Source organism: Uloborus diversus, chromosome 9 (genome assembly GCF_026930045.1).
Source record: "Uloborus diversus isolate 005 chromosome 9, Udiv.v.3.1, whole genome shotgun sequence".
Taxonomy (NCBI): domain Eukaryota; kingdom Metazoa; phylum Arthropoda; class Arachnida; order Araneae; family Uloboridae; genus Uloborus; species Uloborus diversus.
Genome location: NC_072739.1, coordinates 110,186,886 through 110,214,632, shown reverse-complemented (window position 1 = coordinate 110,214,632; position 27,747 = coordinate 110,186,886). Strand labels below are relative to the sequence as shown.

The following is a 27,747-nucleotide window of genomic DNA, read 5'->3' as shown; positions in this document are numbered from 1 at the left end:
TTTCATCAAAGAAATTACATATGGAAACGTTTCGGCGGCCCCTATGAAGCCATCCTACTAATTTATCTATTTTTTTTTAACTGAAAAACCATGAAGCATGGTTTTGTATAACCAGGTCCGCCGAGAGACAAGGCATGTACGTTTTGTCGTCGGTCCTCCATCCCATTATGCTAATTGTACTCTATGCACAATACTTTAATTTGAGCCGGGTCCATAGTTTCCTAGCCTAGGCCTTGTGAATAGTGCACCGAATACTTTTTTTTGCATTAAAAAATGTTTGAAGCGTACATTTCGCGGCCCTTACATCTTAATAAAAGAGAATCATGGATGTTCCTAAATTGTATTTTAAGATTATTTTCCATTCAAATTTCACAGAAAAAATACTTTTTATCACTATTATTTCAATTACTCATTACTATTTTAATTTTTTAAAACAACGAAGAGTTTCTCCTTTTCTTCGTTTGTTGCATCGCTAAAAGGAAATTGGCGGCCCCATTTCTAAAAAAAAAAGTGGGGGGAGGGGATGTAGCACCCCCCTTCCTTCTTGGCATCGGCCCTGTCAAAAGGAAGCAAGATAGAAAAAAAATACCTTTTCTTAAAATTGAAAATAATTAATTTTAAGACTTAGTGGTTGGTATCAGTAAAATAATTTTGACAATCCTTATTTTTTTTTGATAACAAATAATAATTTTATTACATAATTTTTTCCTTGTCGTTTTGATGCTTTTTCTTAATATTTTCACAGAGTTTCGGGAGGGAAGAGAGGCAGATGGAGGCAGGAAGAAGGGGGAGGGCGGGAGGGAGAGAGCGGCAAAATTATGCCAGAGTGCTGTGCTGTTTTAAATTATACGTTTGTGTTTTTGCTATAATTTACGTTCGTTTCCTTCAGAAAATATTAGAATAAAACAACTTTCGGTTCACGAAAACAAACTGAGAACATTAGTATGTGTTTTTTCTTCCTCTGTTTTTAATCCCTCGTCTCACAACATAGAACTTGACCAGATATCATCTGCTGATTTGTTCCACTATTATAATTAGAGATATCTCAGTGTACGAGCGGCACGTGTTTAAACATCCAACGTAGCGAGACGAAAAGGCGGCAAATGGGAGATCGGAAATGGCGGTAAAAAAGCCCAGCAGATGGCAATTCCTGAGACGGTCCGGACGGATATTTTGTCTGCGCATGCGTCGGCGAAAACGTACCTTTCCAACGTAGCGTATGGCAATCTTTTCCTGCATACTCTTGCACGCTGCCTCTCTCGTCACTAGTAGCACAGAAAGAGAGAATCTGAATCACAAGGAAGTATTTGCTCCCAGTTATCATCGTGGTTATTCCTCTCAAGTTTCAGGCGTAAGTTTATTTGGAGATTCATCCGTTTTTTCCAATCCCTTCTTTTGTAGTTCCGATTGTTTGGCGGAAAACATTTTGCTCAATCTCTTCCCGTACGGAAACGTGGTTCTGCGTGTAGATGTTTCCAGTAATGTGCTTAGGGATTTTTAATTTATCGTTTGCCGGAATCTGTTTCTTTCCTTTGCTGTTTTACTAGTAAGTAGATTTTGATGTTAAATTTTGGAGATCGTATGAGAAAAGAAATCCTCTTCTGTGATGATACTGAGTTTACTGTTTGCTGAAAGATGATGCAATGCCTTTTAATATTGCTCATCGATACTTGATTTTATTTACATTTCTATTTAATGAATAACTTTGCTAATGTGTTTGAGCTATTTTATGTGTTTTCCAAATTTGGATCTTGAATTAAGACTTTAACAACAGATGCAAATGCTGAAAAAATATTTTTCCTGCATTAATTTCCATCAAGAATAATCCCGATCTTCATTATAATTAATTATATTTAATTTAGTTAATGAATCATTGTTTTTCCTATTTGTTTTTAATATTATATATTGTTGTATTTATTTTAAGCCAATGGAATTCTTACCACTTCAATATTTTACTGTATTTTTTTCCTTTTCTTTCTTTTAACCTGCGAGTTTCCTGTTGAGCATAATATCTTTCCTTCAACTTGTACAGTATTTATTAATTTTATTTCAGCGTTATTACCCTCTCATTTTTCATGTTTGTATGCACAGAATAGAATCACAAGAAATATGTATATTACAGCTGAGATCTTTTTTTTTTTTTTTTTTTTTTGACAGGGTAATCATTTTCAGTTAAAAAAATTTTTAAGAATTGAAAATAGGTGTCAGAATTATCTGATCTCCGTTCAATTTAAATCACATTTTGATTCTAATTAAAGGTAGAAACCTCACTTTGTCTAATTTAATTATTACTCTCCTCCATACTTCAGAGTGTTTACTATGTTTGACAGTAAATTTGATTTCCAACTGTTTTTCAGTCAAAAACAAGTGTTAAAAATAACTAGAAGTTATGGTATTTAAAATTCTGACATAATGCAAGTTTTCTTATATTTAGATTTTCCATTATTTGTATTATGGTTTTCCTTGTGTCATTTATTTTTGCTTTCAAAAGCGAGATATTATATAAGTATTTCTTTTAAAGGTGTTAATACAAATTTCTCATGCACCTGTATTGTTTCTAAATTCACAATTATAAATAAGTATATTTTGTGCAGAAACATTGAAATTAATTTTATTCATAAACTTTTAAGTTCCTCTACAAATTCTTTGTATATTATAAACCTTAAAAATTTTACTCGATATTTCCTATTCAAATTAAAAGTCTTTTATTTTAATGTAATTTCTTAGAGGGGTATAGTACTTTTTAGATATAGACTTTTCTTTTTTGCTACTACATTTTGAGATATTTTGCATTTATTTCATATTTTTTTACGTTTTTCAAAAAATTAAGGATGACAACATATTTCAATGCAAATATACAATTTCATGGTTTGTTTTCTTAATCAATTTCTTATTAACATAAAATGATATTTTACAGAAAGCATATATCAAGTGGGTTGAATTAACTTCTAAAATGTCTGGAGCTGGAAAGTTTTTCAAGGCTTTAATGAGAAGAAAACCTTTAGAAGTTGATCTTGAAGAAACAAAGTTAAACAGATGTTTATCAACCTTGGATCTAACAGCTTTAGGTATGTTTTCTTTTCATGTGTTTATTAAAATCAACTATTTTATTCATAAATATATAATGTATAATTACTCAGTTATAAATGAATTTATATTCTGATGCTTATTTTGCAACTATGTTTCTTTTGATACACATACTTAGTGCAATTAATTTTTGTTAGAATAAAATATATGCATTCATTAAGAAATTTTTTACTGTGTTACTCTTAATGTGTTCTGTTAGTATTATTGTTTCTAAGTTCTCTATACAACTTAAAATATGCAAAAGAAGTACGCTTAACCAGTAATTAAATAGACAAACACAAAACCCCACATATACGTATGTATAATACATGTATTCAAGGAAGATGTATTGGGTCATATTAAATATTTTCATTTCTTTAAAACTGAAATTTCAAAATGCATGTAGTAAAATAAAAAAAAAATTCAAAACTAAATGCTGAAGAATTTTTAAAAATGTATTTTAACTTCTTATTTTTTGTTTGAATTTAATATTTCTGTTTTCATTTTTTTACAGGTATTGGGAGCACTTTAGGGTTGGGAATTTATGTACTTGCTGGTCAGGTAGCAAGCACTAAAGCTGGTCCAGCTGTAACTATATCATTTTTCATTGCTGCTGTAGCATCTGTGTTTGCGGGTATGGTTATTTTTCTTTTAAATGACAGCAGACTAATGTATTTATTTTGTGACAATGTTGCTATTATTTAAAAAAAAAAAAAGCAGAGTTCATTTTTTAACTTTTGAAATTAGATTTATGTGCTTGAAAAGATTAGTTCAAGTTTTCTATAAAATAAATGAAGGTGAAAACATAAGATATATCTGTGTATTTTCTAACAATGTTAAGGATGAGCAGTTTTTATATTATGAATAATATAAATATTTTTTAGCTTTAGTTTTCATAAAGTTAGCCAGTAACTCTTGTATTTTATTTTTCCTCACTAGAGCTTAAATTTTATTTTTTTAATGGCACAGTATATCAAACTTCTCTTAAAAACTGCTTTCATTTGTTTCGTTAAATTATCATAGTACAAAATTATAAACATTTGAACACAATATTTTTAGTAAAATAGTATAGAAAGAGAATGTTGGTAATCTTTTTAGTGTCTTGTTGCTACAAACATAAGGTATAAGTATTCTAAAAATTAAGTTAAAATAATGTCAGAAAATATTCATTTACCCTTTACATAGTCATGTAAAATATCATGAAATAGAGAATTCTTATTCCTGATAAATATGCAAAAAGATTGAAAATTTTACTAGGATTATTATAGGTGCTGAAAATGAGTAAGAAGAATTAAAATTTGATTAAAAAATTTTTTTTTTCAATTGCATTGTACTTTTAATTGTTAATTATTAGCAATACCTAAATAAACCTCTAGCCTGAATTACATTAAAAACTGTACATAAAGCTTTAGAGATATAATAACAGGGTTGCAAACAGCTCCTAAATTCGCGGAGTTTCTCCTCAAAAATTGCAAAACTCCTCAACTCATTAATTTTTGTGCCAGTGTCTTAGATGATTATCAAATCACAAACAGACTTTGATAAAAATTTTATTTTTATTTTTTTTTATTTTTCTTTCTTTTTTTAAAATAATTTTTAATAAAAAAAATTAACTGTTGGGCAAAATGAAAAAGAACTTTTGAAAATTACCACAAATGTTCCTCAAATTGTATATTTAAGGGTGACAATTCTGAAGTAATAATATTTGGGGAATTTAAAAAAGGGAGAAAAAAAGACTGACGAAAAAATTACCTACAAAAATACTTTTCAGGGATCCGAAAAATAAGATGCATCAGAAAAACTATTAGGCAAAATGACTATTCGTCTTATTCTTTTCCTTCCACAACTATTTCTTAATCTTCCTTTTATACAATAATAATTAGTTTATTAGTATAAATCCATTATAATGTATTTTTTTAAAAGCATAAATGAAATTCAAAATCTGAATATTCAGTTAATTTCCTTACTAAACCTACGCTACTGAAATACAGCAAAAGTTTTCTATGGTCAAATTTCGCTGATATGATTTTTTTTTTGAATTAAAGGCATTTTGTAATATAGAGGTATGAATAGAGGACAAATAAGATTAATTAGAAATCGCCAAGATAATAGGTTTTTTAATTATGCACAAGCAAAAAAAAAAGAAATATTAAAGACGTATTTCTTTATTGAGTTATGCATTTTTACCTTAAGCAGTTAGCACCCATTTTCAATCCCTTTCATTTTTGTTTAGCATCATAAATTTTTGTCACACTCTGACCGTAATTATTTTCTATTGTAACCTTGATCTGTATTTATAGATCAAAAGCTGGTCTCTTTAGTTTTGTATGTGTTGACATCACCAAATGATCCATACCGAATGATCATACTGATACATTCATTTTCCTTTCCATCTGAAAACAGAAATGTGTTTGGAATTTGAGTAGGATACTGAGATGTTGTTTTGATTTCTATGTTGAGTTATACAGGCTGTAGAATTTAATTCTTCAAAGTGTATTGGGAGTACTACCCAATATTTAATTTTAATATGTGGGGAAATAAGATTTTTTGACAAAGTGAAACTTTAGCAGCAATATCCAATGTATAAAACAGGCATTTTATTTGAATTTATTTGAATGTCTTCATTTAGCAGTTGAAAGGTACAGTAACTTCTTTCACGGAAGTAGTACAATTCTGAGAAGCAAAGAAACGTAATGAAAAATTACTTCTTTAGTAGGGTTGCGGACACTTGGAACAGCCTACCAGAAGAGGCTGTAATGAGCAAGAGGGTAGAAAGCTTTAAGAGAACGGTTGATCTTCATTGGGGTCTAATAAAATGACTTGGACCAGCCTAACTGGACCCAGAGCTTGTCATTGATTGTCACATTTGTATTTGTATGATGCCCTCTAGTGGCTGCTGAAGTATACTGAAATAACTGAAGTTCAAAATTCAAGATTCAAGTTGATATTAAGTAAAATTCACAAGGTTTCAAAGGTTTTGTCTTTATTTTCTCAGCATAAAACATTCTATCGTACCTTCAAACACTACTCATCGTTTCAATTGACTTAAACACATCAGATAAGAATTCAGAAAAAAGGCAACATGTTAAGTGTGGTTACGGTTATAAGAAAAAATCATCAGTGCCGAGTTAATTTACATAAATAATTCTAACATACACTTTTCGAATAATCTATCAACTTTTGTACAAAACCCTGTAAAACAGCTGAAATATTTGTTTGAAAATAGGTATACTGGGGGAATTTCCCATCAGTCGAACATTCAAAAGCATTTTTCCGAAAACATTTTTTGACTGACAGGGGTTTTTCCTGTACCCTTCAGTTATTATTAATTTGGTTTTATAATTTAATACTTTATCTTATCTTGAAAGTGTCAGATTGGTATGCATAAAACTTGTTTCTCTTTATCATTTATATTTCCTGTATTAAAACAATTCTACTTTTTTCTTTCCTTTTAAATTCAGGTTTATGCTATGCTGAATTTGGAGCGAGAGTACCAAGAGCAGGTTCTGCTTATGTTTACAGTTATGTCACAGTTGGAGAACTGATGGCTTTTATTATTGGTTGGAATTTGATATTAGAGTATGTTATTGGTGAGTATTAAATTTTTTAGTATTTGGTTGTCAGAACTATGCTGAAATATGTGTTGATACTTCATAAAATATGTGGGTTGCATAAAATTGAAGCTATTTACTAACATTTGTCAAACACTGATATATGCTCAACTCATCATTGTTTGCTCTAAGAAAGCTATACAATTAAATTTTAAGTACTAATTTATTTTGTATAAAAATAATCTGTCAACAGTAGTTGCATTTTACTTCCTTTTACAAAAAAGGAAGTATTGTATTCGCGAAAAAATTTTCACTCGAAATTCTGCCTTAATTTCCATTTTGCTCACCCCCGAATCAATGTTGAGTTTTTTTTTCAACCCGACCCCACGTGGATAAGTGCCTAAGAACGTATAAACACCCAAAATATCCATTTTGACATTCCCTGAGTTAATTACAATGACTTTTTTCATGACGTCCGTATGTATGTGCGGATGTGTTTATGTATGTCGCATAACTCAAGAACATAGAAAGTTGAAATTTGGTACGTAGACTCCTAGTGGGGTCTAGTTGTGCACCTCCCCTTTTGGTTGCATTCGGGTTTTTCTAAAGGGATCTGTTGCCCCATTTTGGGGGGGGGGGGGAATCATTGTTAATTTCGATGGATACTCAAGTGGTGTTATAATTTGGCGGATACTTGGCGATATATCGGCAGTCTTTTGGTCGCCAATTTGGCGACAAATTTGACGATTTTTTTTAAAAATCTGGTTTCAGTTTGGTCACTGGTGGTGATATTTAGAGAGTAAACTATTGAATTACACTAAAATTGCCAATAATGGGAAAATGACTTTAAATTGGAGTAAAAGGAAGTCATGTGATGCAGACATCAGCTCGTTTAAATTCTGTCAAGATGTAAACCAATGCAGCTAATTACTGTCTACTCATCAATCAGATGGTAAGGTGAGCATCTGGTTTGCAAGCAAGAATGGACACAGCTATTAGTTTGTGGGGATGCCAGCTTTTGCAGATGTGTGTTAGCCTCTAAAATAAGCATAGACATTGAAATGAATGGAACATGTGCATCCATGCCTGGATCTAAATTTTGGGCCTTACTGCAAAAAATAAGCTGGGCCCCCAACCACACACATAGTTTGCCAATATCTATCAGTCGATATATATCACGATATATATCCGATATTTATCACGATATATATCCAATATTTATTTTGAAAACATCATGATACTTTGATGTTTTCAATATTTATTTTTTCAACTACGGTATTTCCAATATAAAAATTATATTAACATAGTAATATTGTTCATGTATTATTAAAAATAACTAAAAAGTTATGTACTATATTTTTATGATGTATTAATACATCATTAATATGGCAAAGTAATATAATATTCCTTTTTTATTTTATATTCATAAAATTATTAGTTAATTAACAATTTTAATTCATATTAAAAGTGCCTAATTAATGATTAAACATTGGTCAGAAGAAAAGAAAATGTCTTATGACTGTGCACCGACTAACAATGCATATTTTTAATTTCTGAATTAGGTAACTGTGTTAAAGTAGCTAACGGAGGAAAAACATTAAGTTTAAGAAGTAAACAGCTAATGCTGAATTAATTCCATTAAAATTGATAAAAATGTGAAATGAAATATTAAATATTTTACCTAATTTTAAGTCTACATATTGTACTAATAATAATGTTTGAAAACAAAGAGTGATTTCAGGATGCATTTACTAATTTGAAGACTTTACTTTGTGCTCGAAAATATTCTATGTATATCAAAATATCCGATATATATCAAAATGTCATGATATTTTTGAACCTTGCCCCTAACTGCCTACTGGATTTCTATGCCAGAAAGCCACGGGACCCTTTAGTACAGTGCCCCCCCCCCCCCCCAACTACAATGTCTGCCAATATGTAGATCAGTGGCGTAGCTAGACCCGACTTTCGGGGGGGGTTACTTCTTTTATATATATATATATATATATATATATATATATATATATATATATATATATATATATATATATATATATAATATATATATATATATATGTATAATCGTTTGGAATTTTTTCCTATTCTTTTTTTTTCTTTCTCTTCTCTCTTCTTTTTCTCTTTTTTTTGAGACTAACTTTTCGGGGGGGGTTTTGTCCCCAAAACCCCCCCCTTAGCTACGCCCCTGATGTAGATCTGTGCTGGCTTGCGTCAAGTTTTTCCACCCCCCCCCCCAATTCAGATAGGCTTGGCTTAGCTGGCCTTATGCCAATTCTGTAGCAACTGTGGGCAGACAGTATAGGTAGCTATTTTGAAGGTATTGGGGTAGTAGTTCTTTCTAGTATTTTTCTGTGTCGACCATCTTGTAAATAAAATCTCATCTTTCTTTCAGAGCTAATTGCCATTAATTTCTAGCAATGTGTGCATACTTCTTTTGTTGGTATATCCTGATCCTGCTTAAATATTCCTAAAATGTTTGAAATTATTGAATTTAAGTGCATAAAATGAATTTTTTGATATTGCAGGAACAGCATCTGTTGCTAGAGGCTATAGTGGATACATCGATTCACTTTTTAATGGTACAATGCAAAAGCATATGAAAGAAGTAATGCCTATAGATATACCAAATGTATCTGAGTATCCAGATTTCTTGGCTTTTGGAATTACCTTGTTGCTAGCTGGTATTGTATTGTTTTATAATTTATCAAACTTTAACTGCATTTCTTTCCTCAACATTTTTTTTTTTTTTTTGAAGACATGGTTTCTGTAAAATCTTTATGTAATAATTTTCAAATATGAACATAATAGTTGTTGTAAAATGGAACGAGTATCCCTACTCAAATAACTATCCCCCCACTAATAATTTGCTTGGTTCTTTTGCCATTCAGTCACCCCAAATATGCAGCATTGTTCTAGGTCAGATGATAAAAAAGAATGTTTAGTGTTTGATTGTCTCATGGTTTTCCAGTAGTATTTTTGAAGGAGTTCTTGATTAGCATTCAATAAGTTAGTGAAGATCACATTTTCTGGATCTGATTTATTGCTAGACCCAAGAAGCCCAGCTTAGGGACCTCCTAAAAATTACAGACTATTTTTTAAATTATCACTTGCCAGAAGAAAAGCAAGATTTAAAGAGCAATTTAGCAACAAAAAATGACAACAGGTATTTTGATGTTTTAAGCAGTAGAATTTCTAGTACAGATGTTTCACGGGTCCATAACTTGTAATGTGTAAATATGAAATTTATACAATTTTCAGAAACTACTCCTTTTTATTTATGTGGCGTAACAAAAGTTTGGAAGTCAAAATATTAACTGCAAATTCGTTTGATGCAAAATTGCCCCAGAAGCCATATGAAGCAGTGAGAAGCAAAGGGATGTAAGTGGCAAAATTAAAAATTTGGAGATAACAAATGCTATGGGAACCTTTCTTTTGTCTTGGGGCTAGAGATAGTACTAGTAGCCCTGGTAGATTCTGTTACACAGCGTGATTTAGAAAAAAATTTCACTGAAAGCCTATCAAACCCCGCAACTTTAAACGTGTTTTACTTAAAACTTAAAAATGTCCACTTGCATCCCATTGCTTCTCACTGCCTCATATGTAACCTCTCCCTCCACCTGCAGTATTAGGCACTTTTGTTTTGTTAAATTTATTAGATTAAATATAATTTAAGATATCACACATCTAATATAACACCACCACAATTCAAAAATTGTTAATTTGGAGTTATATATATATATACATATATATATGGCCTGGTACATTTTTAACTACTAAAATGCAAGACAACCACAAATGAAACAAAAGAATTTTTTTTTCCTATTTTTAAGATGTGTCAGTGTGTTACAATAAAAATGTAAGCTAAGACGCATTACATTAAAATCGATTTTTCTCAAAAAGGAGCTCGTTTTCATATGATAATAAACTTTAGCGGACTTCTTTCGTGGTGCGATTTTTTTTCTATTGGCTCACACTGACCCATTTCTTTGCTCAATTTTTAAGTTTTTTCCCGTGTCTCTTTTCTTTTCTTTTTTTTTTTGTTTTTACTGATCTTGGAGGGAAGTGGGTATCAGGCGAATGAACCGTGAACCCCCTTAGAGAGGTATTGAATGTCCCCAATGTCAGGGGTTCGCGTGTTTCTCCCCCAGAAAATTTTTTGAGAAATACATGTAAAATTCTGCATTGTGTGGCCTCATAAGGGATAATTGGGACTGCAAAAATATCAGAAAAAATTTAGGCAAACAAAAATCTTTTAAAGGGTACACATTCTTTTCCAAGGTCCTGTTCCAATATCAATCAAAATAAAAATTGCTTGTGGTTCGTCAAATCGTTGACTATCAATAGAGAACAAGAGAGAGAGAGAGGGAAAAGAAATATATAGTCACTTTTGTATCTTCACTTGCTCAAAACACACAACTACGGCTTTTAGTATAGTAGTTAACGTTTGATAATTTCCTCAATCCACCGACAAACACAACACTGAATAAAATGTAAAATGATCAGTAGTAAAAAATGAATAAAATGCTTTAAAAGAATTGGTGCAGAGATTTAAAAAAGTTTAAGAAAAAAATTGAAGCATTTTTTAAGGAGCTTTAATTAGACGTATTCATTCAAAACCTGAATTAATGAATGTTGCAAATTGACTGTTGCTGGTACATGCGAAATTCAAATCGTTTAGCATTTAAAGAGAAAAAAGAAAAGAATGAGATATTATATCAATTTATGTTTAAAATAGTCACCTTTTTCAGGACAATGACTTATCTAACTTTGTAAGCTTTTTTTTTTCTGTAATCATCGATACAGTTGCCTCAGGGCCGGGCTCCAGGTTTACTTTAGCAGAATAAAGCAGTATTTTAGTCACAAGTGTGTACCCTTGAAAGGTAAAATATTAATGAGCAAAATGATTAATTTAATCTAGAAGGAGAGTTTAGTAAGGAGGCACAGAGTGGTTTTTGGACAGATTTACCATGTTGCAAATTTCTCAGTTACGAGGGGCCCCCAAAACCATAGGGACCTCAAAAAAAATTCAAAAACGTACATATGCCAAATGTGTTGTTTTGGGACAGACAAAGGGCTCCCGAAAATGCATCGCGACACGCTCCCAAACCTGTAAGTATGCCACTGGTTTTAGTCAAAATGTAATTGACGAAACTTCTTTCAAAATTTGTCCAGACTTTTTGCATCTGATGTCTAGATGTCTTAGAATGACAAGAAAGTCAAATCCCTAAACCCAAACCGAAAGGTCAATTCTTTCTTGCTAAGGATTTCGGCAGGCAGACCTATAAGGGTAAAAGAACACATATAGGGATTGCAATACCGGACCAAAAATGCAATACCGGTATTCGGTATATTTTTAACGTGATACCGGAATACCGGCATTGAAAATCTCCCCAACGAACATACAAAAACATAATGTTTCGTTGCCATATTTTATTATTTTGTGAAAAAGTGCATTTTTTGCTTATTATGAACAAATGTAAAATGAAAGAACAAATACCATAATAAAAAATCAATAATAGCAAGAAACATAATTGTCACCAAGCCTGAAACTCAGTTTAGTGAAAAAATTTCCTGCAGTTAAAAATATTCTTTCTGAATTCAAGCAGGCTGGTGATACAGTTAATAATTTGAAATTTACAATGCATTCGATTTTGTTGGTTTCTTTTTTGTTTTCTTTTCGAAATTCTTTACAATTATGTAAATATCTGAAAATATGCTCCAAATGATTATGCCTTACCTCTTTGCAAATGTTCGAGACATTACAATTATTTTCTCGCTTGGTATAAAGCTGAATATCGAGACAGAACAACACTCCAATACCGACGACAACAAATTACTTTTCGTTGTACTAACAAGAAAAAGTTTTTTTCAAAATTCAGTACAGTTGAGACATATTTTTTTATGAAATAACATAAAGAAATGCTGCAATTGATGGTTGGAATAAATTGTTCCTTGCACAAATACATTCGTAATTACACTTAAAATTAATTTTCACAAGAGGGCAAGTCGAGGAAATGGAGCAAAAATTTCTTTTTTTATTGATCTCAAGTGTATTTATTATTTGGGGGTGGGGGAGGGGGGCTGCAAAAGTAGCCAAAAACTTAATCTTTGACAGTTAATTGAATGATTTTTTAAGAAACTAAAACAAAAAAGTAGTTATTTTTTATTCTTGAAAATTATAATTGTAAAATGAACCACACACACTTTTCTTCAAGTGCACTATAGTCTTGTGCTGTCATCTAGTGAGCTGAATGTGAACTAAAGATAGAGTATTTCTAAACGATAGGCTTGTGGAAGGGGTTCAAGAAGTTAATATACATCTCTTTTTTCACTATTGTTTTTACAGTGGAGTGACAGAAGTGATTGAAGGTGCTCTGTATTGGGGAGAGAGAACTTCCCATAGATGATATTTTTCTCTGTTTTCACCCATTTTACTACATAATGTGAGACATTCTTATTACATTTTGGGGAGAGGAAGAATTACAGTACCAGCTTCCATGTTTGGTCTTTTGAAAATATTCTACATCTTTCATAACAAAAACAAATCACTCTTTGCTCTGCTGTCTTTTGCACCTAGTGTAATAAAACATAAGTTTTTGCAAAACAGCTTTTTTCTTTTTCTATTTGCTTTGAGTTGTTTAAAGTGTTAAAAATATATACCTCTCACACTATATTTATGTTTTTAGTATTTTTCATTTGTTGCTGAAACTGATTGGCATCGTGAGTTTTATTATGTATCTTGGTTATACTCAATTGGCAACACTGTTGGTTGTTGTTCCGTTTCACCTGCTGCGTGAGTTGTGCAGCACGGTATGTTGTAAGACATTAAGACATCGTAAGTTCTTCAAATATATTTTAATCCACATCTAGACTCGTTTTAGTCTTTCTTTCTTCATTATGCCTTTTGGGAGTTTTTAACACGTTATCAGCACAAACGCTCTTGGAATAAATGGAGAGGATCGACGAACGATCGACTGATGCGAGAACTAGGCCTAACTAGCAGCGATTCCCGAAGTAAGGTTTTAGAAGAAGCAATTTAACTCGTTTTTGAAGAAGTTGGTCATCGTATTTTTTTTTCATTTGAAGGTTCATTAGAAGGAACTGAAAAAGAAATGGCTACCGACGAGCATAAATTGCCGAAATTGAATTCTGACAACTACCATTCTTGGTCAATTAGAGCTCGTGCTCTGATGGTGCAAAAACGCTGCTGGGAGGCGGTTGAGCCCGGATACGGTCATGAAATGACAGACAACCAAACTAGAAGAAATGAAGAAGCTTTAACACTGCTTTTTTTAATTGTTGAAGACAATTTTCTCGATGACATCGGCGATTGCAACAGCGCGAGAGAAGCGTGGAATACATTGAAAGATATCCATACTAAGTTTGGACTGCTGCACACCATACAATTGATGAAAGAATTTTTCAATACAACAATGAAAAATAATGAAACAATGCACACCTATTTAAGTCGACTAATGGACATTCATCGAAAACTTGCGAGCGGAGGCTACGCCTTTACAGATAGGGAAGTGGCATTAATAATGCTGATTGGATTGCCAAAGCAATACGAAAATCTGATTCTAAATTTAGAGAAAGACGAAGTTAACCTATCAACCTCAATGGTGAAATCAAAACTACTTTTAGAGGAAAAAAGAGTAAACAGAAGTGAGAATTTTTACCACGAAGAAGCAGCACTCCATACAAGAAACTACAACCCCCCCTCGTGGAAACCAAACGAGAAGAATGAAAGAAGGTCGTCATCAAGAAAACCAGTAGAAGAACATGAAGCCAAACCAAGGAAAATTAAGTGTTTCTCATGCGGAGAATGGGGCCACATTGCAAAGAACTGCAATTCACAGAAAGGAAATAAAAATAATTCCAAAACTGGAGAACAAAGAAGAGACAGTGCACTTTCTGCAAGAAATGATATGGCATCAGTGAACCCCCTACTCTGGATCCTGGACAGCGGAGCCACAGAACACATGACTTCTGACAGAAGAAAATTCCTTAGTCTGAGAAAATATGCATCTGAAGTTGAAGTGGCTAATTCTGAAAGAATAAAAGTCAGTGGGATTGGGAATATTTCATTTTGCATACATGAAGAAAACGAAGGAAGAAACATTACCATTCAAGATGTTTTATTTGTCCCAGAGCTAGGAGGAAATTTATTGTCTATTGGAAAAATAGAAGAGAAAGGCTTTAAAGTGGAATTTGCAGACGGCAAAGCCAAAATAATCGACAGCGAGGGAAAAATATTCCTGTCAGCCAAGAAAAAAGGAAGACTTTACATCATTGAAGAACAGATAGAAACTGCCTGTATGACTAGAACTAAAAATACTGAACTGTTGCACAGAAGGCTCGGTCACCCACACTACAGTGCCATCAAAAATTTGGATTCTCTTGAAGAAGACAAAGAATCGGCAAATACACCTTGCACCGTCTGTATTCAAGGGAAAATGAAGCGGAAAAAGTTTCCAAAGTCTGCCAGCACACGAGCCAAGGATCTCCTTGAAATAATACACTCAGATGTTGTTGGCAAGATTTCCCCTTCGTCTCTTGGAGGTTCAAGCTATTTTGTCACATTTACAGATGACTACTCACATTATACTACGTTATATACTATGAAGGCCAAAGCAGAAGTATTGGAAAAATTTGACGAGTACCGCCGCACAGTTGAAAACATCCACAACAAGAAGATCAAGATTCTGAGAAGTGACAATGGGGGAGAGTTCAAGAATGCAAGTTTTGACAAGTACCTCACCATGCATGGGATCCAAAGACAACTTACAGTGCCAGAAACACCTCAGCAAAATGGCAAATCGGAGAGATTGAATCAGACGTTAATAAACACAACAAGATGTTTGCTAATTGAATCCGGAGCAGGCCATGAATTTTGGGCCGAAGCAGCAGCTACTGCAGCCTACCTAAACAACAAGCGACCATCCTGTGCAATAAATGGCAAGATCCCCGATGAAGTTTGGTCAAGCGCTGAAAGTAAAGTAGATCACCTCAAGGTATTTGGATGCAAGGCATGGAGTCATACTCGCACACATTCAAGGAAAAGCAAACTTGACCCAAAGGCTATAGAATGCGTTTTTGTTGGCTATCCAACTGGAGTCAAAGGCTATAAGCTATATGATTTGAAGAAAAAACAGTTTTTCGTGAGCAGAGATGTGATCTTCGAAGAAAATGTTTTCCCCTTGAAGATGGAAAATTGTAATGATACTGCAGAAGAAGCCATTCTTAGCATTGAAAGCTTAGATGAAAACTGCATGTATACATCTGAAGAAGAAGTTGATCTTTCAAATTTAGGAAACCAAATGCCTTTAAATCATCAAGAATCACAGGATTTATGCACTGAAGCGTGCTCGATTCAACAGATAGAAGACGTCCCAGATGACAAGTGTGAAGATTTAAATGAATCATTTGGAAATACTATTGAAGAAGTGCATGACACACACGATGATGTTATTACTGAAGCGTCGAATAGCAGTTCGGGCAGTGGAAGCAAGAGGGGAATAGGTGCAAGGCCTGTGAATCTTCCCAAACACCTTTCGGATTACTATCTCTACAATGCCAAAGAGACACTCCATGATGAGAGAGACCCAGTGACAGTCACTGAAGCCATGCAATCCCCTGAAGCGGACATGTGGAGAGAGGCAATGAATGAAGAAATTGCAAACCTCACTCAAGCCCAAACGTGGGAACTCACCACGAGACCACCAGGCGTGAAGATAATACCGTCCAGGTGGCTGTTTCGCAGAAAAAAGGATGAATCTGGAAAACGAACGAAATTCAAGGCCAGAGTAATTGCAAAAGGTTGTGTTCAGGTATCTGGCAAGGATTTCCAAGACACCTTTGCGCCTGTCATCAAGCTTAAATCCATTCGACTGTTACTTGCAATAGCTGCCGAAAAGGATTATGAAGTCCATCAAATGGATATTACAGCTGCCTATCTCAATGGCGTTTTAGAAGAGGACCTGTATATGGCACAGCCTGATGGATGCATTGAAAAAGGTAAAGAGCACCTTGTCTGCCACCTGAAAAAGAGTATATATGGTCTTCGACAATCGGGAAGAGTGTGGAATTCTTGTTTGAATGACTTCCTAATCGATTATGGATTAATAAGAGCTAAAGCAGACCCTTGTATCTATTTTTGCCATGAGAGAAACATCATAATTGGAGTCTATGTTGATGACCTCCTAATCATTGGCGGCATAGAAGAAATAAACAAGTTCAAAGGAAAAATTAAAGAAAAGTTCACTGCAAAAGACCTAGGTCCTGCCAGCCAAATATTGTCGATGCAGATTAACAGAGAAGATGGGTCGATCACGCTGGATCAAATTGCTTATGCGTCTGAAATTTTAGACACATTTAAGATGAGTGATGCAAAACCAGCTGCTACACCATTAGACCCAAGCATCAAGTACTGCAAGCCCGATGATCAGCAGGGGGCGGAATCGAAGCAAACGGGGGCCAGCTTCCCTTATCGACAAGCCGTCGGCAGCCTCTTGTACTTGGCCTGCGGCACACGACCTGATCTCGCATATGCAAGTACATACATGAGCCAATTCAACGAAAGGCCGATGGAAGAGCACTGGAGAGGAGTCAAGCATATCCTCAGATACCTCAAGGGTACTAAGTTTCGGAAATTGAAGTTCCAAAGAACCGGAAAAGGATTGCTTGCCTTCTCGGATGCCGACTGGGGAGGGGACAAGACCGACAGGAAATCCTTCAGTGGATACATGCTTTTACTTGCTGGAGGACCAATATCTTGGTCTAGCAAAAAGCAGACCATCACTGCTTTGTCCTCCACCGAAGCCGAATATGTGGCCATGTGCCACGTAGCAAAAGAAATCTTGTGGTTCAATAGCTTGGTAAAAGAGGTAGTAAGTAGCCGCTTATTTGCCTCACCTCAAGTTGTGAATGTGGACAATCAGGGAGCAATATTCATTGCGAACAACAGAGTGACTTCAGAAAGAAGTAAGCATATAGATATCAAACACCATTTTCTACGTGACCTGGTTTCCAGTAATATATTGAAGTTTGAGCATATACCCACAAAGGAAAATGTGGCAGATGCCATGACAAAACAAGTTTCCAAAGGAACATTGAGTCATTTGAACTATGTGATGACTTGTTAGGTTTTTTTTTATTATTAATTCTTTTGAAGTCCTGCAACCATGGACCGAGTTTGCAGCTATGAAAATACTTTTTATTTTCTTAAATTTAATTTCTGTTAAAAGTGTATTGAAGTGTGTTCTTTTTAAATTGTAGTACCTAGAGTTTGCCATGTCAGTATTTTTTTGCTTAATGGTTGTATTTTTAATTAGAAGTTTTATTTTCATTGTGTTGTATCTAGTGTGATAGGCAAGGGAGCATGTTAAAAATATATACCTCTCACACTATATTTATGTTTTTAGTATTTTTCATTTGTTGCTGAAACTGATTGGCATCGTGAGTTTTATTATGTATCTTGGTTATACTCAATTGGCAACACTGTTGGTTGTTGTTCCGTTTCACCTGCTGCGTGAGTTGTGCAGCACGGTATGTTGTAAGACATTAAGACATCGTAAGTTCTTCAAATATATTTTAATCCACATCTAGACTCGTTTTAGTCTTTCTTTCTTCATTATGCCTTTTGGGAGTTTTTAACATAAAGAAAGGAGTAATGAAAAAAAGAATTTAGGTTTTAAATTTTTTTTTCAAAAAATGAGATGTATATAGCTATTATGTTAGAAACTTTGTAATTGTAACTAGAAAGATGTTTTTCAACAAAAAAAAAACAAAAAAACCTTTTAAATTTTGATTTTTGCAGGTTTGTCGTGGTAAAATCTAGAACTCCTTCTAAAGCTCTTATTGCCATCGGAAGAATGGCAGATGAGTTCGCATTCCCCGTTTTTTTTAAAATTTAACTTAGAAATTTTGAACAGATGTCAACTTCAGCATAAAAATCAACGCTTTTGATGGACATGTAATGTTAATACATGCTAGTATGTTTTCACTTGCATATTAGAGAATTTATATGAAAATTGTGTCTTAACCCTGTAGTGAGGAGAGGTCTTGCCCCCATAGTGGGACAAAAACTACCTTATGTGAATTTCTGAGCATCAAAGGACCTGTGTGCTAAATGTGGAAAAAGTTCAAAGTAAACTGGATTTGTATAAGGAACATACAAACATGCACAATAATATACATCCATTCTTATTTAAAAAGATTATGCATGCATGTAAAATAGGTGCTTTTGTAAGTCAAAGGTTCATGAGAATAAATGTATACTGTATTTAAGTTCTTTTAATGATGTTTATATATTTTGCTGAATATTATTTGTGCCTAAAAACTTATATTTTATTTCAGTGATGCTTGCTGCTGGAGTAAAAGAATCCTCTCGCTTTAACAACATCTTCACTTTATTGAACTTAGGTGTTGTAGTTTTTGCTATAATAGCTGGAGCTATAAAATCTGATCCGGAAAATTGGAGACTGTCTGAGGTAGATTTCTTTGCATTAGGATTTTTATAAATTATAAAGTAAATATCCATTCAAAGTTATGTTATGTGTTTGAATTTATCTAATGTTTGTGCAGCTATGATTTTTGCATTGATAGGTGCCAGACGGTTATGGAAAAGGGGGATTTTTGCCCTTTGGTGTTTCTGGTATGATGTCTGGAGCTGCCACTTGCTTTTATGGCTTCATTGGATTTGATTGCATAGCAACAACAGGTGATGATAGTCATTGTGTATTTAGTTTTAATTATATTACTTGTTATTGTAAGTTACCTTCAACAAAAAAAAAAATTATTCTATTCAAGCAAATAAGAGTTAGCAAAAAACTACATGTATGGCTGCACACATACACACATTTTACACATCCAGTTCAATTCTGCCGTGGGAAGGTAAAGTGCAGTATCTTCAGAAATGTTTTTGAGATATTTGTAGAAATGCATTTTGGGTTGCAAACCAATGACAGGAAAATCTTGGAATGTGACGTTTTTTCTTAATTTTCAGCAGAAACCAAATAAGCAAGCTTGTACATTAAAGCTCAAGTACAATAGATGACAAAAATGCAAAAAAAAAAAAAAAAAAAAAAAAAAAAAAAAAAAAAAAAATTAAAAATGACAATTACTTTCCCACATCAAAATGCTGCTATAAATGCAAATTTTTATATTTTGATTTTATGGAGGCAGTGCTAGCACGTTAGATTTTGATACTAAATGCAGTTAAATTTTTTATTATGTATGGATAATAAAATTAATCAAGCTTAATTGTATTTCATTTGAAAGTCCAGCAGGTTAGCACTTGCACTTAAGGCAGTATTGAATTGGATGTACAATATTTACATTAGAACTAATTTGTAAAATTTCGGGTACCGGAACATTAATGAGAAATAGTAGAGGCCTGAGTCATGACCAATTGTAGGTGAACTTGTTTTTGGATAAAAGTAGTATAGGAATGGTGTTCTGTTAAGTTCTAGTGCTAATTCTTCCCTGATTATATGAGGCAGTGAGAAGCAAAGGGATGTAAGTGGACATTTTCAAGGTTTGAGTAAAACGTGTTTAAATATAACATCCTAGGTGAAATTTTTTCCTGAATCATGCTGTATGTATAGCAGCAACTACCAGGGCTACTAGTACCATCTCTTGCCCCAAGACAGAGAGGTTCACCTACCATGTGTATTGGTTATCTCCAAATTTTTAATTTTACCACTTACATCCCTTTGATTCTCACACCCTCATATGTATTTTTATAATTTTCCATGTTTATATATTTATACAGTTTTCATTTTAAAATACTTTTCAATTAATATAAGTATAGCTATGTTTTTTCGTGAGCATTTGCTTCTTCGTACCTCCCTAAGCCTATATGGCTCAGTAACGAATATAATATTCTAAAATTTAAATTGCTTGCTGACTCGTTTGATACTGACCTCTTCAGAAACCTGCACATTATAGTAACATACCAACTGCCCCTCCCCCCCTGCTCTGTCAACGAAGCAGTTTACTACTCACTTTTTTACTGTTCAATGATCGACTTTTCTATGTTGTTAAATGTTAGTTAATTTCTTTTTATTGTTGTTTAAATGTACACTTTTGTACAAATCTGCTAGTGTAACATTACTAACCAAAACATATTAAAGATGCTTTAGCTGCATTTTGAGCTGGTTAAAATGTAGAATATTTTATTTTTCATCCCTGCTAATTATACATTTTTATATATGCAGATGCACACATAAACCATTTTTGGCCACTTCTATATGTATTTTAACTTTTTGTTCTAAGTTAGAGGGGTTAGTTGTCCCCTCCTGACATTAATAAATAATAGGCCTCGTTTCAAGTAATTTTTCTAGACATATTTTTGCTATGTGAAATAATTAAATTTATTACTAAACTTGAAATTTAAAAAATTTAAATCTCATTTAGGATTTTTAAAATTATTTTTTTGTTTAAATCCTTTATAATTTTTTTTGTGTCATATGTGTGTGTGTTTGTGTGTAAATTCATAAAATACTTGATGATAGGTGCTTTTCCAAGTGTATACCCTAATTCTTTCAAGGGGCATCGACTACAACACCATTTAAGAATCCCTGTTTTAATCTATTTTTAGTCATTCCTGACTTTAATTTAAATGATTTTTAGTTTTTTTTTATCATTCTAAATAATAGTACAACTTTTGGGTAGAGGTTCTCATAGTTCAGCTCACTACAGACACTTTTCTGAAAATGTATTAACTCTGCACATCCCACACCTTTGATGCAAATGCTTTGAATTCAGACTTTAGAAAAAACCAAAAATGATGTAACTCATTTTCTTTATTGTAGACCAGTTGCACTGTAAGATAAGTCTACAAAATTCATCTTGTTCACCTTCAGAAAGGCTAGGAAAGCTCCCAATATATCTTTGCTTAAAAGGGTATCTCATCCAGTCATTCTCTTTGAACAAAAATATTGCTACTCACCCATCAATTATAATAATTTTCACTTTTTAGCAAATTACCAAAGTAACCCCCTTAGTAAAAGCTTGCAGATTCCCAGGGGTTTGCGGACAATTTTTTGAGAAAATCTGCTTGCGAGAACACCTGCAGAATTTTTATTTCTTGTATTCATTAAGGATTGATTGAGTTTACAAATTTTTGTTACATTATATGCATTTTTTTAAATGTATTTAATATTCTGTTATTTTAATTTTAGGTGAAGAAGTAAAGAATCCTCAGAAATCTATTCCAATCAGCATTGTGTTATCTCTTCTCTTTGTATTCCTTGCTTATTATGGTGTTTCAACTGTCCAAACATTGATGGTGCCATACTATTTGCAAAACAATCCTGCACCATTGCCCTATGTATTTGACTATGTAGGATGGCCAGCTTGTAGATGGATAGTTGCTGTTGGAGCTTTAGCCGGACTTTCCACAAGGTTTGATTCTACGTTTTTTAACTTTATCTCTTTCTCTTGCTTAGTTGGAAGTAAAATAATGAAATTTAGCTTTCAGCTCTCTCTTTTTCAAAAAAATATTTAATTCTGAAGTTTTGCTTCTTGTTTAAGTGTTAGAAATTATTTATTTGGAATTACTTTCAACTGTTTTCCATGAAAAGACATTATCTATCATTTGGCAGAAACAAAATTTCAGATTTGCTAAATGCTTTGTTGACATCAACATTAGTTCTCTCTTTGTGGCATTCTCAAAGAAATGATATTCTTAAGTAAAAAAGTTATGGTATAATACCGTGTTACGACATTCATTTTAGTTTTCGTGATCACTCTTGAACAAAGGCTGTGGAAAATGTTTTTGTACTTTAAAAGTATGCCATAAATTTGTGCAAAAATAGAAAATACATCATTTTTTCCCCTTGTGATATTTACTTTCAGACTTTATTCATCAGCAGACTATAATAAATCAATATTTCCAATAACTTACAATAAATTACCAAAATCTTCATTTTCACCAAAATTGCAGTTCGTCAAAATAAGTGCTTTTACAGTATTTTAGATTTGTACTTAATATTTTTCTAATTTGATCTTTGTCTGATCAAGTGTCCCCCCCCCCCCCATGGGTACAATATTAGCTAAAGGCACATAGGTGGCAGTTGCATTGAAAACTGAAAATAATGTCTGAAAATAATCAGGAACGTCGCATGCAAGTTTTTGATGTTCAATCTTCCAGAATCTTTGTTTTTAATACATACAGTCCATTCTAATATCACAGTTTATATACATATAAGGACAGTTATGTCCAAAACCCAGTGTTGCACACGAGAAGTTTTCAACAGGAGAGGGGGCGGAGGGAGTCCAGGATGCAAAGTCCACTATTCTCATATCATACTCTCATACACTGCCAAGCATAATCTTTTGATTTAATCAATTGTTGAGAGCTAAAAACAGTAAGAATTAAATAATTGAACATACTTCGCCTTAGTTAATAAAATAACTTAATAGCAAATAGTTGATTAAAATACCTAGAAGCACAAGAATATATGTATTTACTTTCCTCACAAGTAAATATAAAAACAGGGAAGCAAAATCATCATTATAGAACTATTTGGGTTTGCATATAATATGATTTTTCAGGGAAGAAAGTGAGAAAATAGATTTTATTTTTTCATTTATTAAATTTGAAGTTGTTTCCTTTGCTTGAAGTTTTGTTACAATCTACATACATAGAAATATCAACAATAAAAAAAAAACTAAGGGACGATGGCAGGGATCTGGACTCTCCCCTTGCGTGCACCATTGCCACAACTTTATCTCTCTGTACGTAAAATCTGGCTGCGAAGTTGAAAATCGTCTAAGTCTTCTCAAAACTACTAAAGGTGTACACATAGAAGTGTATGAACGATGTGAAAAAACTGAGATAATGATTAAAATAAAAGAAGAATAATACTGAAATCTGAAGTTGCATCTTTTTTTTATGAGTTTCTTTATCAGTGCAAGATTTTATAAACACCCTATATAAAGCAACATGAGACCAGAAACATTAATCAAATTAGCATTAAAAAAGGTTTTCAAGGCTTAGTTACTGGTATTATTTTACATTTAGTGACAAGAGTACCAAAATTTCTAGATCAGTTGTTTTTCTGGAGTTTTCTTTTTGCATGGTGAATGTAGGAGGGGGTTTACATGTATGGTGAGAAGAAGAAAGAAAGTCAGAAATAAGTTTCAGTGCAATTCTTTTGCCAAGGAAAGGTTATGCGTTTGATGGATTTAAGGATTAAGTTATGCATTTGAGCGAGTAATAGAAACTTACTTGAAACAAGATATGAGAAAGGAAGCATCCATACTTAAAGCTATTTTTAACATTGATCCATTATGAAAGCTGTGCCATGTAATGTTTACGACACGGGTATGATCATTTTAACTCAGTAATATTGCTTTTAGCTCTGATTGATGCATATTTTGTTCAAAAAAAAAAAAACATTAATTCCCGACAATTTTTTTGCCATGCCTTAATAAGTTTTATTTTTTGTGTTTTTATCTACTTTTGAAGCATTCAAATATTTTATTGTTTTCAGCTTGTTAGGAGCAATTTTTCCTTTGCCAAGGGTTTTATATGCAATGGGCTCTGATGGGATAATATTTCGTTTCCTTGCAAAAGTTCATCCTCGTTATCAGACTCCATTGATTGCTACAGCTGTATCTGGTGTTTTTGCTGGTAAGTAATTATAATCAGTAATATCAGTCCCATAAATGAAAAAAGTAAATGCAATTCTGCATCCCTCCCTCCCCCCTTAGACAGTTAAAATCTTTTGTATCCCCCCCCCTAAATCTTTTAGTTTAATGCTGTGTGTACTTATGTGTGTATGTATCAGGTGCTAAAATTCAAATTTCTAGTAAAAGGGTGACCTTCTTCAAAGCTTTATGTGTGGTGGAGATCACAATTATTTAGATGGCAGAAAAAGTTGCATTTTTATTTCATTATTTTAATCGTATATGTAGAGTAGAACCCTGTTATAACACTCTTCGGTGTACCACATGATCAGTTGTGTTGCAAATGCCATTATGTTGTTTGATGTTTTAAGAAATAAGAGAATTCTCGTGTTTTGCTCCTGCAAAGTCCCTACATACATTTCTTGCCCTTCCGGCCTTTTTGTGTTACATCTGCTCCTTTGTTCCATTCTAACCTTTTCATGTTTTGAGAAAAGGCTCTAACTCTCCTCCAATATGAGTTTGTTTGTACATTTTATTTAAAGGCAGTTTGTTAAAATACTCTATTTGCAATAATGCAGAGAATGATTTCTGTAAAGTTTGACTGGATGTTAGTTCAAGGATTTAATTCTGTATTATTTTGTATTACTGTCATTAATTTACATGTGGTGGAAGTTTAGTTTTGTTCCACAATATGTCTGCCAACCCCTGTAGTGTGGTGAGGTTCTACTGTATATGTATGCAGCACACATGACGGGTGCAGTAGGGTGGACCAAAAAAAAAACTTTTTTTCTATTTTCCATGTTGGGCTGTGTGGAAAAGCTGCCATTGGTAGCACAAAGTGCACGTAAAAAATACTTCTGACAATTTCTAGACCTGCCACTCTGCTTGATGCTCTGTGCCGTGCTCTTGATCTGTGCCAACTGTGTTGAAGTTCTGACCAAATGTTGCTTTTTTAAGTTTTTATCAAAACTAGTGAAAGGAAGTATTCTTGATGATGAAATGGAACTCATTTCTATTGAATATTTCCTTTATATGCCAAGTAGCACTAAGAGAGCTTGAAACGATGACTTTAAACTTTGTTAAAAGAACAAATGGCATTATTTCACTATATAAATACTTAAATTGAAAACATTATAAATTCAAATGAATATTTCAAACAATGATCAATTTCATAACTTAAAATAAAGCTCTAAATCCTCAATACTAATTTAGCACTATGTCTAATGTCGGCCAATATTTAAAAAAAAAAAAAAAAACGCTACAAGAACCGTTGCTTACAAGAACAGTAGAAGACCAATCATCTCAAAATGCCCAATTGTATGGAGAAAATGAGAAGTCTATTACAGACCAGACAGCATCATGAGAGGTCATCTGGTGCAAGTGGCGAAAGCAATGCAAATGATACTTTTAAGCTACACCTTATTTTCATATGAATCTCACAAGGTCACTTAAGATGTCATGCCAACGCCCTTGTTGATCTCTATTGGTTCAGCCAGCATTGATGTGGCAAATCACACCTCCAACTATGTCACTTGCATGCCCCGCCTCCCTCTGACCTTCGCATGTGTAATCAAACAGAGCTTGAATTTACAAATACAAATACAAATACAAATGTGACGACCAGCAACAGGCACTGGGCCCAGCTAGGCTGGTCCTAGTCAATTAATTAGTCCCCAATGAAGATCAATGGCCCTCTTAAAGCTATCCACTCCCTTGCTCATTACCACCTCTTCCGGTAAGCTATTCCAAGTGCCCACGACCCTGCTAAAGTAGTAGTTTTTCCTGATTTCCAAGTTAGCCTGAGATTTAAATAGCTTAAAACAATGACCCCTTGTCCTGCTTTCCCCGCAAAAATTTAATCCATTTACATCTTTCATTTTGATAAATTTAAATAACTGAATCATGTCCCCTCTGACTCTCCTTTGCTCCAGGCTATACATGTTAAGCCTATTAAGTCTGGTATCATAATCTAAATCTGAGAGTCCCCTTACTAATTTAGTTACCCTTCTTTGAACCCTTTCCAATACAAAAATATCTTTCTTCAGATAAGGCGACCAAAACTGAACAGCATACTCCAAATGAGGTCTTACTAAACTCCTATATAAAGGCAGAAGAACTTTCTTAGATTTGTTTGAAATAGATCTATTGATGAACCCAAGCATTTTGTTGGCTTTGTTACTAGCAATACTGCACTGTTGACTAAACTTGAAGTCCTGATTTATAAAGACACCCAGATCCATAACATTTTCTGCCTGATTTATGACTGAACCCTGTAAACGATATCTCATACGCTTATTTCCATGACCTAAGTGTAGCACTTGACATTTCCCTACATTAACTGCCATACCCCATTTATCTGCCCACTTAGTAATATGATCTAAATCCTCTTGCAGCTGTTTTACTTGTTCATCATTTTCGACAATCCCCATAACTTTTACATCGTCAGCAAAACAATTCATGCTTCCAGAAATATTATCATTGATGTCATTCATAAATATAATAAACAAAAGAGGCCCTAAAACTGATCCCTGAGGAACCCCACTTAAAACATCACTCCAATTAGAATGATTTCCTCTCACAACTACTCTTTGCTTCCTACCAGTAAGCCAATTTCTAACCCAAAGTAAAGTTTTTCCTCCTATTCCAATGTCAGCTAACTTGCTGAGAAGAGCAACATGCGGTACCTTGTCAAAAGCTTTTTGAAAATCAATATAAACAACATCCACACATTTTTTGTTATCTAAAGCTGAGGTAACCTTGTCGTAGAAATGCAATAAATTAGTAGTACAGGATTTACCTTTCCTGAAACCATACTGCAAACTAGTCAACAGACTATTAGTCTCTAAGAACATCATGATCTTAATTTTGATCAAAGTTTCGAAAATCTTACAAATCACCGAAGTCAAACTTACAGGTCTATAATTCCCAGCAATACCTTTAGACCCCTTCTTGAAGAGTGGCATTATGTTAGCCAGCTTCCAGTCCTCTGGCACCGTCCCCGAGTTATAAGAAGCATTGAAAATATTCAAAATAACATCCACTAATTCCTCTGCACATTCAACTAAAATTTTTGGATAAATATTATCTGGTCCCGGAGCTTTAGTTGCTTTAATCTTTTTCAAATGAAATAAAACCTCCTCCCTGGAAAATACAAAATCCTCAAGCTGTATAATAGCTTGTGTCTTGTTAGTGTCAACTGTTGAGATACAGTTATCGTTAAACACACTGGAAAAAAAGTTATTTAGAACATTTGCAATATCCCTATCGTTTTGGATTAAATTTCCATGCTCATCAACCAAAGGCCCAATTTGACTGTTTTGAGCTTTCCCAGAATTAGCGTAAGCAAAAAACCTCTTAGGGTTCCCATCAATGTCATCTGCCAGCCTTTGCTCCAATTCCCTTTTCTGAATCCGTACCAAATACTTAAAATTTCGCCTTGCCTTACCATACTGGAGCCTTTCCGCACTCTGACCAG

The 27,747-nt window shown here is 33.5% G+C and overlaps 1 protein-coding gene across 2 annotated transcripts in view; it reads left to right on the top strand.

The window, feature by feature from the left end:
• The window catches only part of LOC129230114 (cationic amino acid transporter 2-like), a 110,800-nt gene that overhangs the window by 60,170 nt on the left and 22,883 nt on the right, over positions 1 to 27,747 (top strand). The window contains exons 1-9 of one of the 2 annotated variants that reach the window (XM_054864518.1): positions 1,251 to 1,351; positions 2,918 to 3,068; positions 3,581 to 3,700; positions 6,528 to 6,656; positions 9,161 to 9,316; positions 18,993 to 19,126; positions 19,242 to 19,356; positions 21,821 to 22,043; positions 24,137 to 24,276. In XM_054864518.1, coding sequence (XP_054720493.1) covers positions 2,954 to 3,068; positions 3,581 to 3,700; positions 6,528 to 6,656; positions 9,161 to 9,316; positions 18,993 to 19,126; positions 19,242 to 19,356; positions 21,821 to 22,043; positions 24,137 to 24,276 — 1,132 coding nt within the window. In that variant the 5' untranslated portion in view covers positions 1,251 to 1,351; positions 2,918 to 2,953. Of the gene's footprint in view, positions 1 to 1,250; positions 1,352 to 2,917; positions 3,069 to 3,580; positions 3,701 to 6,527; positions 6,657 to 9,160; positions 9,317 to 18,992; positions 19,127 to 19,241; positions 19,357 to 21,820; positions 22,044 to 24,136; positions 24,277 to 27,747 lie in introns of those variants that run through there. The other variant, XM_054864519.1, reaches the window with a different exon arrangement.